Source organism: Eurytemora carolleeae, unplaced genomic scaffold (genome assembly GCF_000591075.1).
Source record: "Eurytemora carolleeae unplaced genomic scaffold, Eaff_2.0 scaffold186, whole genome shotgun sequence".
NCBI classification, from domain to species: Eukaryota; Metazoa; Arthropoda; class Copepoda; order Calanoida; family Temoridae; genus Eurytemora; species Eurytemora carolleeae.
Genome location: NW_019396163.1, coordinates 325,568 through 341,370, shown reverse-complemented (window position 1 = coordinate 341,370; position 15,803 = coordinate 325,568). Strand labels below are relative to the sequence as shown.

Below are 15,803 nucleotides of genomic sequence, written 5' to 3'. Positions count from 1 at the left end.
CCCCCCCCTATCAATTTTGTACCTAAATGTTAATAAAGTATTAAACATAATATTAATCTATAAAACTACCTTTATCTACCAATCTGCATAATGGACAATATCCTTTAAATAACTATTATATTTGAGCGTTTCTTCTCTTTTCAAGGACTTTTACTGAGATTACATGTTCAGATCTGAAAGAAAATAAATACTTACTCATATCGATATAATTTTTAGGGCAATTTAAGATGTTGGAAATAATCAAAGAATTATAATGTAAAGATCAGAGGTATACGCATTTTTAGTACTGCAGTATACTGACTCTAAAGTAAACACAAGACGAATGTCACAGCCTGACATGGGATCCATCTTTCACAAAAAAATTTAATGAAATATTCTGTTTATAGGAACCTAGGATCTGTCCTAGAGAATGATTTTTGGAACCCCCCTGTCAATTCTGTACATTACCATTGTATTTTCAGTAAAACTATTATTTAATTATTATTTTAGGGGTAGGTTAGGTAAGAACATTTCTGGGCCGAGCGCTGCGCCTAGAACAGGCAAGGGGGGGCCAAGCGATGCGGCTAGAACAGGCGAGGGGGCCGAGCGCCGCAAATAGGACATGCTAGGGGGCCGGGCGCTGCGGCCACATGACCAATTATATCCATGTGTTACATATGAGGTTCACGTACAAAATTGATATGAGGGGGGGAGGCAGGGGGTGGTCATAAAAAAGTTCTTTAGGAAATTTCGGAAACTATTGTGTGAATTATCAAAATTATCAAATTAAAAAGCTTTTATCCTTCTCGGATACTAGAGAGTAGAGTAACACTGATCATCTGATATTTTCTTGTTTACAATCACCGCCCAGAGAGAACTGGTTTCAATCATGTACGTAGAAAATACGCAACAGCAATTAACTTTCCTTGCATTGTTTCCTTGGCAAAAATAATGGTTCAAATTGTTAATTTTTCACTGATTTAATCGTAAATATTTGTAGATTAGTGGGTAATTTCCTAATATACGATTTTTGGAACGCCCCCCTCCTATCAATTTCGTACATGGATCTCATATGTAACACATGGATATAATTGGCATGTGACCGCAGCGGCCGGCCCAATAGCCTGTCCTAGCCGCGGCACTCGGCCCCTTAGCCTGTCCTAGCCGCAGCGCTCGGCCCTCCAAAAATCGTATACTAGGACAGACCCAAAAATAGACAGGGCTGGATGCAAGGATAAGCCATGGAGCGGCCGCTCACCCCTGAATGAATCTTAGCTTTAGGGGTGATCTACGGAAAATAGCGATAAATTCTGAAAATTCAAATTCGTGCTCAATTCAGTATTGTGAGCTTTGCCTTTAAAAAATGAGATATAAATATATGCGATGTGATTGTGACTGTAAGTCCTACAGCTTAAAAAAGAGGTGTAACAGAAAACTGTTGAATTTTTAACTAGTTAATAAATCCATGCTCCCGGATAAGACATTTTAGGGGGTAAGTAGTTAAAACAAAAGGTTCCCGTAGCGCACAACAAAAGTTTTTTTCACCCCTAGTCAATTCCTGTATTCATACATGAGAATAGAGAAGAAAACTGTATTCAGATTTCAGACATCAGAGATTATTGAGAAATTATCAGCTGACAGTTGAGCTGACTTTCTTGTACTGTAGTCTACGAACTTTTGAAATGTCGTCTTTGAGGATGGTTGAATTATTAATTTTTATTCGGATCTCTTTCCAATAATATTTGTAAAAATTAATGCTTGTCGGTAGTCGGTGGGTACTGTACTCTGCGTTTATCAGAAACAAATTTAGGTGTAATTTTTTTTTAAACAAATGAAGAAAGATATTGATAGATATTTAACACTTAAAAATCACCGATTTAAAAAATTTTCCATGGTCGATTTTTTTACGCCCGTGTTTGTGTATGTTAACTGAGCTGAAAACTTTAGAATGAAATATCCAGATATCCCGTCGAATAATTAATCTGGAGTTTAAATTCATGTGGAGAACAAGCAATATTTAATCTGGATATCAAGAAAGTATGAGCTTCTCTGGATATTTCATTCTAAAGTTTTCAGCTCAGATTGGATAAAGCAATATATGTAGTGTACATGTGTATCTAAAATTGTAGAAGGGGGAGCCCCTTCACAAGTTTAGGGTCGGGTACAGAGCGGCAGGCCGTCCACTTGGCACCCACTGTATATTTATTATACTAGAAATTCAAGGCGCTTCGCGCCCTTCTTTCTAGCCTTAGAGGGCGCTTCGCGCCCATCTTCTAAATTAATTGTAAACATGTTCTCTTTGTGTACATCGTAAAACTAAACAAAAATAATTCGCGGATTTTCACAAAAAATTTCGCGGATTTTCAAAATTTTAAAAAATTTAATGACGATCGAATTTTGATAGAGACAAATATTTGAAATTTTGATGATTCATAAACCTTCCCTGGGCTCCCTAGATGTCCCACAAAAAATTTGGGCCCGATCGGTTCAGCCGTTTTGACGTTTATTGGATACAAACAAACAAACAGACAAACAAACAGACAGACAAACAAGCCAAATTTATATATAGATATTTATTTCTTACACATAGCGGTACAATGGTTAAGATTACAAAACATTTATAAATATATATGGCATACAAAATAAAAACTAGTCACAGGACATATAGTAAATTATATTTGGGACAGTTCATTCAGCTTTCAAAAACCAGGCATTTTAATTTCATTTAATCTAACAGATAGCAATTCCTTTAAAGAAGGAATTTTTCAATGGATGATGGATTTTCAAAAAGTCGTAAGATCGACATTTTTTTGATGTACAAAAAAGTGGTTGCAACTTAAAACAATTGCTTTATTTGCTAATTTTATGCATATTTTTATATATCATATCGTCCATTAAAATCAATGTAAACTGTAGATAAATGAAATATATCCTAATGTTGTATTATAGACAAAATCATATTTTATTTTATGATTTGACCCATGTTTTTGATATGCTTAAATTCCCCTTTTCAAATTCATAGAATAACCTACGTACAGGGATGAGAACCTAGAGTAACGTACAGGGATGAGAACCTAGAGTAACGTGCAGGGATGAGAACGTACATAGAGTAACGTACAGGGATGAGAACGTACATAGAGTAACACGTACAGGGATGAGAACGTGCATAGAGTACCGGACAGGGATGAGAACCTAGCGTAACGTACAGGGATGAGAACGTACATATAGTAACGTACAGGGGTGAGAACGTACATAGAGTACCGTACAGGGATGAGAACATAGAGTAACGTACAGGGATGAGAACGTACATAGAGTAACGTAAAGGGATGAGAACGTACATAGAGTAACGTACAGGGATGAGAACATAGAGTAACGTACAGGGATGAGAACGTACATAGAGTGACGTACAGGGATGAGAACGTACATAGAGTAACGTACAGGGATGAGAACGTACATAGAGTAACGTACAGGGATGAGAACATAGAGTAACGTACAGGAATGAGAACGTACATAGAGCAACGTACAGGGATGAGAACGTACATAGAGTAACGTACAGGGATGAGAACGTACATAGAGTAACCTACAGGGATAAGAACGTACATAAGTAACGTACAGGGATGAGAACGTACATAGAGTAACGTACAGGGATGAGAACGTACATAGAGTAACGTACAGGGATGAGAACGTACATAGAGTAACATACAGAGATGAGAACGTACATAGAGTACCGTACAGGGATGGGAACATAGAGTAACGTACAGGGATGAGAACGTACATCGAGTACCGTACAGGGATGGGAACATAGAGTAACGTACAGGGATGAGAACGTACAAAGGATGAGATTGTAAAGACGACAATTGACCTCTTCAAAATTGACGATCCCAAGTTCAAATTAAGTCTTCTGCCTAATGTCATCTTTAAATGGCTTATTTAATGATTTAGCAAAGAAAAAAAACATTATAGCTTCAGGGAATCATTAAAATAGGGAAACAAAGAGTGTAAATTCCGTACAGTCGTCTCTGAAGTCTGAAGTACTCTCCCTGCATCATCCACCCAGAAATAAATTAGTGTAATAATTATTCATATTTAACTCATTTATTGAAATGAATCACAAGAAAAATATTAAAAATGCCTAGGTTAACATATCTAGAAAATGTTGAATTGAGATCGGAGCGAGGGCCCTACAGGATACACAAAGTTCAGCTTCATGTACACAGTTGTACATACTTTTCTCGGATTCCAGAAACAACTGACTGAAATATGAGAAAAACCTTTTAATTTTTAAGTAAAAAATATTTTAGTAAATAGTAAATAGTAAATACCAATGGTTGAAATTAAATTATTCATTATAATTGTTTAATCACGATTGTGGATTGATCATATATATTTTTATTGATTATCATGGTTCACCTGAGTTCAGTACTGTTTCTGAGCTCTATATTTCCAATGTTTGAAATCAGCATTGGTAAAAGTAGATTTCTTAACTCATCCTGATTTAGTTATTAAAGCGTTATTTCTAGTGACCCTACATGCGAAGACGGTAATGCTCGATTTACAACGGTAACTTTAAAACCATAATCTGATCAAAAATTTGGAAGATACCGTCGTTTTTCTGACTCGAAAAGCGTTTATTTCTGATAATTTCTCCGTTACTTCAAATAAGCAAGATATGTGCAAGTCATAGTTTAAAGAAACAAAAACATGGATATTTAACCCACTTTATTTAAGGGTATCGTTGTAAATCGGCCATTGCCATCTTTCCTGCAGAGGGTCATTTGATATTACTGAAAAAGCGTTTAATTCTGATAATTTCTCCGTTGCTTCTTATAAGCAAGAGATCTGCAAGTCGCTTTCATATTTTCATGTTTTTATTCAACTACAAAGCATGAGATATTACAAATAGGCGATCACATTTTCTTTGCAGTTTGAACCCGCCTAACCAGGGTAGGTTGTTTTGAGTGGTTGGCCCTTAGTTAGTTAATGATAATGAATATAATTGAATACGTAGAACGTGAATCAAATCATGTTTTGGGATAGGACAGGAGATGATTGGGAGGAAGGAGATTGTCAGGTAATCTGTGGCAGGGTGAGATCAGAGGCATTACCGTAGAGATAAATTAAAATACAGGGTGTGAAGGGTTGCGGAATCAAGCAGAAATAAGCTAAAAAGTTTAATTTTTTTTATAAAATCTACTTCATATACAACAACTTCTCTTTTTGCATTTAAACCTCTCATAGTTCTCAAGATAAATATTGACTACTCTAATTGTTTAAATATTTTTGCAGATTTAGTTTTAAGGTCAATTTCAATTGCAATCCACAATTTAGGAAACATTGCGGATAGAAAACTTTCCAGATTTTTGTTTAAACATATTTTGGAAGGAGGAGGGAAGGTTATCATTAAAGTATCCATGCATAAATGTCATCAAGATTAAGAACTTTTAATTTTGAAATTAATGGATTTGAATGTGCCTTGAAAGTACTATTATTAACCGCTCTGATTGCCTTTTTTGCAAAGATCTGATTTTTTCCAGTTTAAAGTTTTTAACCCCTCCCCAAGTAACAATTCCATATTCAATATGAGGCCTTACAACTAAGAGAGATAAAACAAGTAGACGAATGTTTACTGGTAAGATATTCCTAATTTGAGACAAATTAAAGATTGAGCTAGCAATTTTATTCGAGATATGTTCAATTTGAAAATCCCAGTTTAAAAATTCGTCCAAGTTCATATTTGTATTTCTAAATACTTGTACTTTGTTTTGGAGACCTTTAGTGTCAAACCATTTGCTTGAAACCCCTTTGCTGCTCAATTTTCTCAAAGAACCGCAAATAAAAATAAACATTTTCAAGAAACAAAAACATGGATATGTAATTCATACTTGATCTGATAAAGCTTTTCAGGGTACCGTTGTAAATCGGGCATTGCCATCTTTACATGGAGGGTCATTTGAAATTACAATTGCAGTCCCTTTAACAGGGTTTGGTGTCAATTATTGGTAAATGACTGAAAGATTTTCAAATTTAAATTCAAACTGGTGAAAGAAAATTTTGGGTAATATTTTGAATTTTAAATTTATTTAAAAGTTTCAAACTTAATAAATAATTACTCGAATCATTGAAATATATATAAGTCATCAATAAATATCATTATTCATGAATAAGATTAGGAAAATACTTAAAAGAAACTCACCTTATTACTTAATTTTAGTGAGTCATTGCGATGATCATGTACAAGATGAACAACAATCTTTTTTAAAGCACACATACTCAATCCCTAGTGTACAGTGAAGTTGTACAATGTACAATTTTATGCATGTATGTTTGTTTTAATTAAGAATTTAAATGTTTACTATATTGGACTAGCAAAGATTTACCACAAACTCTAATTTTCTAATCCTTATATCTTTACAACAACATTTTTTAATTAAATCTTTGACTACTTGATGTAACAATTTTCATGATTTGAAAAATCAACGGTCTAAGGAATTAATTTAATACAGGGATTAGAAAACTAGAGTTTAAGATGAGTATTTCTATTATTCGAGAAAAATATTAAGTTGTAACGACAAAACGTATGTAAGCAAGCTTGAATAAAGGATAAAAAAAAATTAAGGGCTTCATTTTGTATTACAGCGTCGTTATTTTAGCGACAATTCTTAAAAGAAGGAGAGACTGAAGTTTTCAATAATAATTGGAGACTACTAGAGAGTACCGGAGGGTTCTAAATCCAGTGGAGAGAAAATTATTTCTACTGGAGAGCTTTTAAATTTTTACCAAAATATAAATTCTACCGGAGGGTTTTCTTCCCCTATTCAAAGTGTTAAACTTTTTTGTATCTCCTTATAAAAATGTGTTTTTGTATCTCCTTATAAAAATGTGTTTTTGTATCTCCTTATAAAAATGTGTTTTTGTATCTCCTTATAAAAATGTGTTTTGTATCTCCTTATAAAAATGTGTTTTGTATCTCCTTATAAAAATGTGTTTTGTCTGAAAACATGGAACCAAATAGAAAACAAATTTTAGTTTACTGTAGGATAAATCGCATTTGTGGGAAAGCCATGTCCCAAAATGTTTCATTTTTTATAAAAATAAAAAATACATATTAAATACATCTTTCTGAAGAAAGAGTTTTGCTTAAACAAGATTGTAACTAAACTGAAATTCACTTCTGCAGTTTACACTGAGTTTTGATTTAAGACATTTTTCAAATCTGAGATTGCTTTAAATTTTGATAACAGTCCTTTCATATATTGCAATCATCCTTCCTTGTAAGTATGTATTATTTAAAAATGCAGTTTTACTTCCTATGTATGATGATTTATACCTCTATATAAGTAAGTTCACATGCAGTACACGAATATAGACAGTAGCTTTTTAAACAAGAAATACTTACGAGGAAGGATCCTTTTTGGACGGCGGAAATACAGTGGGCTAATTATAGCAATATTCACTTTTTTTATTTGTTAATATTTTGTACTCAACCTGTAACTCCGAGAGCAAAAAATTCAAACCATTCAAATATGTCTCATCCCTCAGTTCCCTGAATTATATATTTTCTTCAATAATCGCCATTTTCTAATATGTTAGTTATTTATTCCTTTTACATTTTTCATCTTTCTTTTCAAAGTTTTAACCCAGCTTTTGCCTTTCATGTATTTTTTGGTCTGGTTCTGTTCATGATTGTGTTTGTAATTGCTGTTCTGCTTCTGTTCATGATTGTGTTTGTAATTGCTGTTCTGCTTCTGCTCATGATTGTGTTTATAATTGGTGTTCTGATTCTGTTCATGATCGTGTTTTAGTTGCTGTTCTTCTTCTATTCATGATTGTGTTTGTAATTTCAGGTCTTGTTCTGTTCATAATTGTGTTTGTAATTGATGTTTTGCTTCTGTTTATGATTGTGTTTGTTATTGCTGTTCTGCTTCTGTTCATGATTGTGTTTGTAATTGCTGTTCTGATTCTGTTCATGATCGTGTTTTAATTGCTGTTCTGCTTCTGTTCATGATTGTGTTTGTAATTTCTGCTTCTGTTCATAATTATGTTTGTAATTGCTGTTCTGATTCTGTTAATGATTGTGTTTGTAATTGCTGTTTTTCTTCTGTTCATGATTGTGTTTGTAATTACTGTTCTGCTTCTGTTCATAATTATGTTTGTAATTGCTGTTCTGATTCTGTTAATGATTGTGTTTGTAATTACTGTTCTGATTCTGTTCATGATTGTGTTTGTAATTGGTGTTCTTTTTCTGTTCATGATTGTGTTTGTAATTGCTGTTTTTGTTATTATTCATCATTTTTGATTTCTAGTTTAACTTTTATTCTGTTTTATGCTATTCTTCATTACTTTGATAGTAATTTCAACTTTCTTTAAATATTTTTTACCTTTTCCCAGCCATGTTCATGTTGGTATTCATGACAGACACCGAGATAGAGTTTGTGTTGGCATTGTTGTTGTTGTTGTTGTTGTTGTTGTTATTGTTGTTGTTATTGTTGTTGTTTTGACTGTTAACAGCAGAAATAATAGCATGTACAGTCAGAATACTGGCACTAAACATAAAAATTATATAATTCATTAATTTCAAAATTTTCACCAATGCAACCAAAAAAAGTTTTTAACAAAATTATTTCTTTCACCAATTTCAACCAATCAAAAGTCTGTTATTTTCCCTCTGATTGCTTCAGCCCATTTGTTTTTAAAAATAAATTGTGCTAACGCCGATTGAGATTAGCATGATTTTTAAAAAGCTCATGAGTTTAATTGAATTTACTATTAATTCATAATTAAATAAGATAGTATTAAATAAGGTAGTGATCCCGCAAAATGAATGGTGTTTTTTTTACATCAACTTTTATGATAAATAAAGTAAGATAAAAAAAGATGATATTAAAGTTAACCTCATCATATTGAGCATGTTAAACGAATCTCCTGGGGGCATAGAGCACTTGGATCTTCCTTTAAGAATTATTATTATTTTTACTATTATTATTATCATTATTATTATTATTATTATTATTTTTCATTATTATTAATATTCTCATCATATATAACAAAAGGAAATGTCGTTGCAATATCAATTGTGACCCTCTTTTTAACTTACAGATTCTCATCAGGACTTTTTCATCTTTTATTTGTTTAATATAATATGGAAAATATCGTCGTTTAGAAGATGGCTTGAAGATTACTTACTTCTGATTATTTCCTATTCCTAGAAAACCCTTTTAATAAAAACTCAATTTTTATAGGGGTTCACATTGATATCTCAATCATTGTTTATCAGATAAAAACATTCAAGTGTACTGTTGTGAATCGGACATGACGCTCTATAAATGGAGAGTCACTTGAAATTACGACTACAGTCTACAGTCTCTTTAATAAAGTTGTTTTTAAAGCCTTCAAATATATCATCGTCTGCCCAAATGAAGTTCGTAGGTTCAAGTTTGGGATAAAGAACACCATTGGTATCTAGAACACAATTAGTATCTAGAACAAAACTTTCTAATTATTTCAGGAATCGAAAAAAATGGCGCAACATGATTTGAAAAAATACAGAATTTAAAAAAAAATAAAATAAAATTCTTTATTTTTTATTCTCATATTTAAGAAGTTTGCTTTTATGCTGGCCATGTGTTCAATTCAAAGCAGGCAAAGAAAATAGGGTTTTCTTTTCTTGTTGCAAAAATATTTGTACATTTAAATCTTATCATCAAGTCTTATATAACATGATTAAGATTAGTGCAGAAAGTTAAAATGAATATTCTTTATCATAAACCTGCAAAATTAAATGATTATTGATACCAATAAAAATTAGTTGATTTTTATAAAAAAAATAGATATTGTTTATTGATTGTTAAAATGAATACCTGTGACGATGGTTTCCATGTTAATTTTCTTACAAATTTTCTGTTTTTAAAAGTTACATTTTGAAGGAATTGAATTTTTGCTACAAGCTCAGATGTTCTAATCCCTTCTCATAGACCTTAGAAATTTTAATCCACAGCGATCACCAGAAAACTCTGAAATAGGAAGACGACTTTAATGGAATACTATTGTGTATTTGATGTTGTTACAACGCAAAAAGTTTTACTAGAAACTTATATAATCATCTAATCAAGTGAAATGGGTCGGTTTTCACTACACAATTGCTGTTTCCTATGCTCATTGAACTATTTAAAGTCCTAACTTTAGCCTGAGAATCGTCGTCTTGCAAAAGATAAGACTTCAAAGATGAATACGAAATTTATTTTGTCTCTTTTGTTACTTTTATTATTCTATTATTCCCTTCAATAACTGTAAACTAAAATCTATAATATGCACCAAAGACTACATTTAAAACAAAAATCCAAGTTTAACCCTTTTCATACAATGAATCCCAGATATGTGAATACGTAAGAAGAGTTTTTTATAATGTCGTATTCTGAACGTGGAAAACGAGTTTAATATATCAGTTGCTGTCCTTCATATTTCTAGGCTATCAACTTATACTGAATTAAAAAATAAAAAGCAGTTTCTTAAGAATTATCAAAAAACTTATGACGTTCTACAATGATATTTGGATATTTTTTCATAACTCGAACATCTCAGCAGGTTTCTTTTTGTGCAAACCAATGATGAAGCATTAAAGCTTTCATAAATTTATAAATAAATTTTAAGACGACATTTCATGCGCTCTTGCTATGTACTCATATATATGAGATTGGCTGTATAAAGCTTTCTTTATTACAATTAATTTCAAACTTTCAGAAATACTTTTTTCAACAAAAAAGTATTTTTTTTTCACTGAATACCATCAATATGTGTGAAGCGCAAAAAAAGTTTCCCCCCTAAGAGCCCCGATGGGGAGGGGGGGGGGGCAAAATTTAAACTGTAAATTAAAAACATTTGGCTTCATAGATACTTTAAAGTTACACATACAGTCCAATACCTTGCAATTACTACTGTATCTCTCTTTCAAAAAAAACTAGAAGAAAAAATTAGCAAACTATTCAGTTTCAGGTTTGAAAAGTGTTATAGCTTTGAGTTCTAGGGGGCTACGCCACCCCCCTATTTTCAGTTCTAGGTGGCACTGTACCCTGCCCCCCCCCCCTGNGCCACAGCACATTTGATCGACGGGGTTGAAATCACTGTTGGTTGAAGAGCTAAATCATCTACTAAGTATATTGAAAATACCTGTGGTGCGACTTTACCTCCTTTACCTCTGAAAATAACTGCATCTATAGAAGGCAGCTTCAGAATGTCGTCTTTCATTTGGAAAATTTCTTTTCTTTTTAAAAAGAGGTAGTCGAAATAGTCGTTGTTTAAATTAAACTTGTGCACTGTGCAGAGTAAACTTGCACAGTGCAGTTACGTTCTTTACAATCTTTTTGATACACTGTGCAGTACAGTTGTATTTCCTCCCATCATTCAGATACACGTTGTACAGTACAGTTATTTCTCTCTAATTCTCTCCCATCCTTCAGATACACTGTACATTACAGTACAGTTGTATTTCCTCCATCTTACAGATACACTATGCACTATGCAGTACAGTTGTATATCCTCCCATCTTTCAGATACACGTTGTACAGTACAGTTGAATTTCCTCCCATTTTTCAGATACACTGTACAGTATACAGTTGAATTTCCTCCCATCTTTCAGATACACTGTACAATTGTATTAACTTCAGATACACTGTACAGAACAGTTATATTCCCTCCATCTTTCAGATACACTGTGCAATACAATTTTATTCCCTCCCATAAACAACTGTTGTGAATCGTTTATGTATTTTCAAGTGCATATATCAATAATTAAAATGTTAAACAATAAATTTAAAAATCTCTATCACGTCAAAATGAAGTAAATTGCACGTGATTGAAATAATTGAATGATTTTATGTTTTTAATTACAACTCCTTTGTTTGAAAAACAAAACTGTATTTATTTTCTGATTTGTGACTAAAAAAAATTGCTTTTTTCATTCCTTTTAGTGAAATTAAAACTAGAGGAGCGAGCTACACGAGGTCACAAAATCGTACCTGTGATGTCGCATTAATTTTGCTTTCTCCTTTTGTCTATTTTGCAGTGATTTACTGTCGTCTTTTGTTTACTTTCAGGACCACCACTGTAAGATGTGAGGGACCACACCTCTAGGTCCAATGCGTGTGTGTGACCTAAGCACCTTGGATTTTAAATTTCCCGTTGTGAATCAGGCATTTTTAGGGTCCCGTCGTGAATCAGGCATTTTTAGGGTCCCGTTGTGAATCAGGCATTGTCAACTTTGCATGGAGGGTCACTTAAAGTTACCCTTACAGTCTTTTCAAGTGAATGAAATGAGTTTTGAAAAGTCTGGTTTAGGATTTGATGATTCCCGTGATATCTGGAGATAGTGCGGTTTCTGCTCTACAGGTTACTGTGCACATATTCCTGAACATAAAGGGACAATTCACAATATTTTCAGATTCTCTGAATTTGGTTTGTTTTATTTCCCCCTGAAAGGAAAAAATGCACTTATTGATACAATACTGTGTATGACGAGACTATACTTCACTTAGCCCCCCACAGAGACACTTCATACCTTCGCCTCCACTGTAGATTTAGTGGTATAGGGGGGAGGGGGGTAGACATATTTTAAGACAAGGAAAATACCATAAACTCTCAAATCTTTATTTAAAAAAAAGTATACTGCTAAAATGTTAACAGAAACAGTTTTGTTTATTTTCAGAAGTTCCTCGTAAGAAATCTGTTCTTTGGCGCAAAATCGGTTCAGAGCATATTTTTGCATGGTAGATATAAACTAAATTATGTTAAAGCAAAAACTGTTTTTCTTTCCTAATGTTTCCGGAAAAAGGGTGGGGTGTGCCTTCCCTCCCTCCTCCATGGATGGCTTGGGTGATATTAGTAAAGAATGTAAACAGAAATACTTTTGTTTATTTTCAAAAATTCAACTTTTTAAAAAAGAAATCTGTTCTTTGGCACAAAATCAGTTCAGAGCATTTTTTTAATGAATTATGCTGATTGCTGATATATCAGCTGATATATCAGCTTATGTTACTGAATAAAAGCAAACAATCTTTTTGTCCTTGAACTAAGTGTCTCCGGAAAAAGGCATACAGGGTTACCCACAAAGGATGAGATTTTAGAGACGACTGTACAGAACTTATATTGTTCTGTTTCCTTACATTCATGATTCCCTGAAACTTGGTATCGTCACATTTGAAGAGTTTCAAGTTGTCTAATCAGTCCTAATTGTGGGTAACCCTGTAGATACATTAAATGCATTTTTGGTCTAATTAATCATAATTTTCTGTTTTTAAATAAAGACTTAGATTACAATTATTTATAAAAAAATATAAGTTCTTGCTCATCTGAAAATTCAAAACTTCCCCCCCCCCCCTCCATCTTTTCATTTCCCTTTAGACATTATTAGATTCAAAGTTCCCATTTGGTTGGTTTCAAATTAAAAATGACGTGTAATCTTAATAGATCAACCCCGTTGGAGAATGAAGAATACATGAATAGACCAAGAGATGAAACATTTTAATAGGCTAAAACTCTTGGAGTATGAAGATTACAGGAACATACCAAGAGATGCGATACGGTAACAGATCATAACATTTCGATTATAAAGATTACAGGATTATATAAAGATATGTGTAATCATTAAATATCACAATATACTCCGGTTTATTTAAAGTGCCGGACCGACTTATAGGCAGCTAGAGACAGTTGTACAGTATAATCAAACTGTAAACGGCATAACGGGACGGTACATTATGAATGAATGCTTTTCTTACAGTGAAATTAATGTGAGATGACAGCAACAAAAAGACTCTTACAGTGTTCATATTTTTATTAAGAGATGATTTCAATTTGAAACTTTGAGGATTTTTCTAAACGTGCTTTCGAAAAATTTACACTTTAATGATCTGTTGAGTATGAAAAAATTATGCCATTTTGATAAGCACACTTTGCTAAATTTGTCAAAACTATTTAAAACATATCAATAAGTAAACATTTACTTTTCATCAAAGACCTAAAATAATGCATACTAAAATGTAAAAACTTCATGCATAAATAGTTTATAAATATAGTTTATATAACAATAAAATCGTAAAGTGTAAGTTTGTTTCTCAATTGTTTTTTTAGTAATTCGTGTTTTTTTCAATTATTTTCTTTAAATTTTGAACATTATAGACCTTTTAGAATCCAAAGAAGAGGAGGGGGGGNAAGATTATCATGGAACGAGAAGGGTAAAAAGAATGACAGTGTATTTTTGGGAAAGCAAGGTTAATAATCATAACATATCATATTTTATTTTCTCCTTAAGTTTCATTTTTTCTTTTTATTTCTTTAGTTCCTAATTGTCTGTCCTTAACTCAACTCCGCGTAGTATAAAGTTAAGACAAAAATCTTAAAAATGTTATTCATATATTTTTATCCTATATGTTTTGGCATAAAGTTATTTATTAAAATGGAAAGTTTGAAAGCATCTTTATATTTTATCTAATAAACGTCAAAACGTCTATACCAATCGGGCCCAATTTTTGTATGGTAATTTATATTCCCCCATGAGGGAAGGTTTCAGGAGGTCGTCAAAATAAAAAATAGATTGTTAAGTACAATAGATGGCAACGTATTTTTTGTATACTCTCAGTACAGCTGTAATCTAACGTCACAAGTGTCAACTCATTTTTTGTGTCCGACAAAATTACTAATAATAGTGATAATTTTAGAATAAAAAGCTTATCTTACAGTAAAAAAGGTGCAATTTAATGTCTTATTTTATTCTGTTTATACACTTTTTTATTTAAACTTGAAAAACATGTCAAATAATGTGAGACAATTTTGTTTTCCTTGTTATATTTGACACTTGTGACGTCGTGTATAATTGATCCATTTCTCTGTTGCCACCTCTTGTACTTGATAATCTATTTGGTTTGCAGTATATATCATGTAATTTTGTTGTCCGCTCTGTATTTTTTCAGACCTTCATCTCCCCCCCCCCCCATCCCTCCAGGCCCCCAGCCACTATTACAGGAAAGCAAAAACGTATACCCGTTTCATAATTGCTAGGCTATTTCAAATGACACATCATAGTATAACACAGAAAAAAATAATTTGTTACAAAAAAAATCTACTTCTTTGAAAGAAGTTTTTTTATTTCATTTTTAAAGTTTTTTATTTCATTTTGTCTCTAATTTTTTTCTGTGCTCCCTAGTGGGTATTTTACCCCCTTTGAGTCTCCGAGGGAGAGTTTTGTCATGTGTTGCGACATTAAATACAGATTTATCTTCATAGCAGACGGGGGGATACATTTCTAGACCAGGGGTGTTTAACGTGTCTAAGAAACACTTCTAAGAGGCCAAGAGTTAATTTAAGAAACACCTTGAGGAGACCAGGTGTTCTAGACACAGTCCAAAGGGTCCTTGGTATTCTAAAAACACTCCCCAAGAAGGAAACTTGTGTTCCAACAATCTGAGGATGACCAGAGTTTTCTAGCAGCCAAGGGTTTTTTAGAAATAACGTATGGAGACCTAAAGTGTTCTAAAACACAACTGATTGATCAGAAATGTGGAACAAATGTGTTTAATTCACCTCAAAGAAAGGAGAAGTGCTTATTAACATCCTCAGATATTTACATTTACTGTTTAGCGCCGAAAGTGTGCACTAAGAAAATTCATAGTTTGAAATATCTATGTAAGGTCTACGACATTGGAATGTAAAGATAAAGTAATTAGAAAATTAGAGTTTGTGGCAAAGACTCAATTCCTTTGTAATTTTTAAACAACTTCTCTTAGTTGAGAACAAAGCTGTCCTAATAAATATTTTCGAATCTTGATAAAACTAAA

General features: G+C 32.6%; 1 protein-coding gene across 1 annotated transcript; it reads right to left on the bottom strand.

The window, feature by feature from the left end:
- Window positions 1-4,030: 4,030 nt before the first annotated feature.
- Window positions 4,031-9,985, bottom strand: LOC111696900 (GATA zinc finger domain-containing protein 8). Its single transcript, XM_023466675.1, has 7 exons — window positions 9,837-9,985; window positions 8,871-8,928; window positions 8,358-8,522; window positions 7,465-7,522; window positions 6,173-6,256; window positions 4,390-4,469; window positions 4,031-4,232 (listed from the first exon to the last, which is right to left on the bottom strand). The coding sequence occupies exons 1-7, from the start codon at window positions 9,853-9,855 to the stop codon at window positions 4,112-4,114; spliced, it is 585 nt and encodes a 194-aa protein (XP_023322443.1). The 5' UTR covers window positions 9,856-9,985; the 3' UTR covers window positions 4,031-4,111.
- Window positions 9,986-15,803: the final 5,818 nt, after the last annotated feature.

Bases quoted from the DNA above. Each gene is read 5' to 3' on its own strand.
- LOC111696900 (XM_023466675.1), bottom strand. The intron at 6,257-7,464 runs GTTGAGTACAAA...ACTGTACACTAG, and splicing joins TTTTGCTCTCGGAGTTACAG to GGATTGAGTATGTGTGCTTT. The intron at 4,233-4,389 runs GTGAACCATGAT...CTCATATTTCAG, and splicing joins AGAAACAGTACTGAACTCAG to TCAGTTGTTTCTGGAATCCG.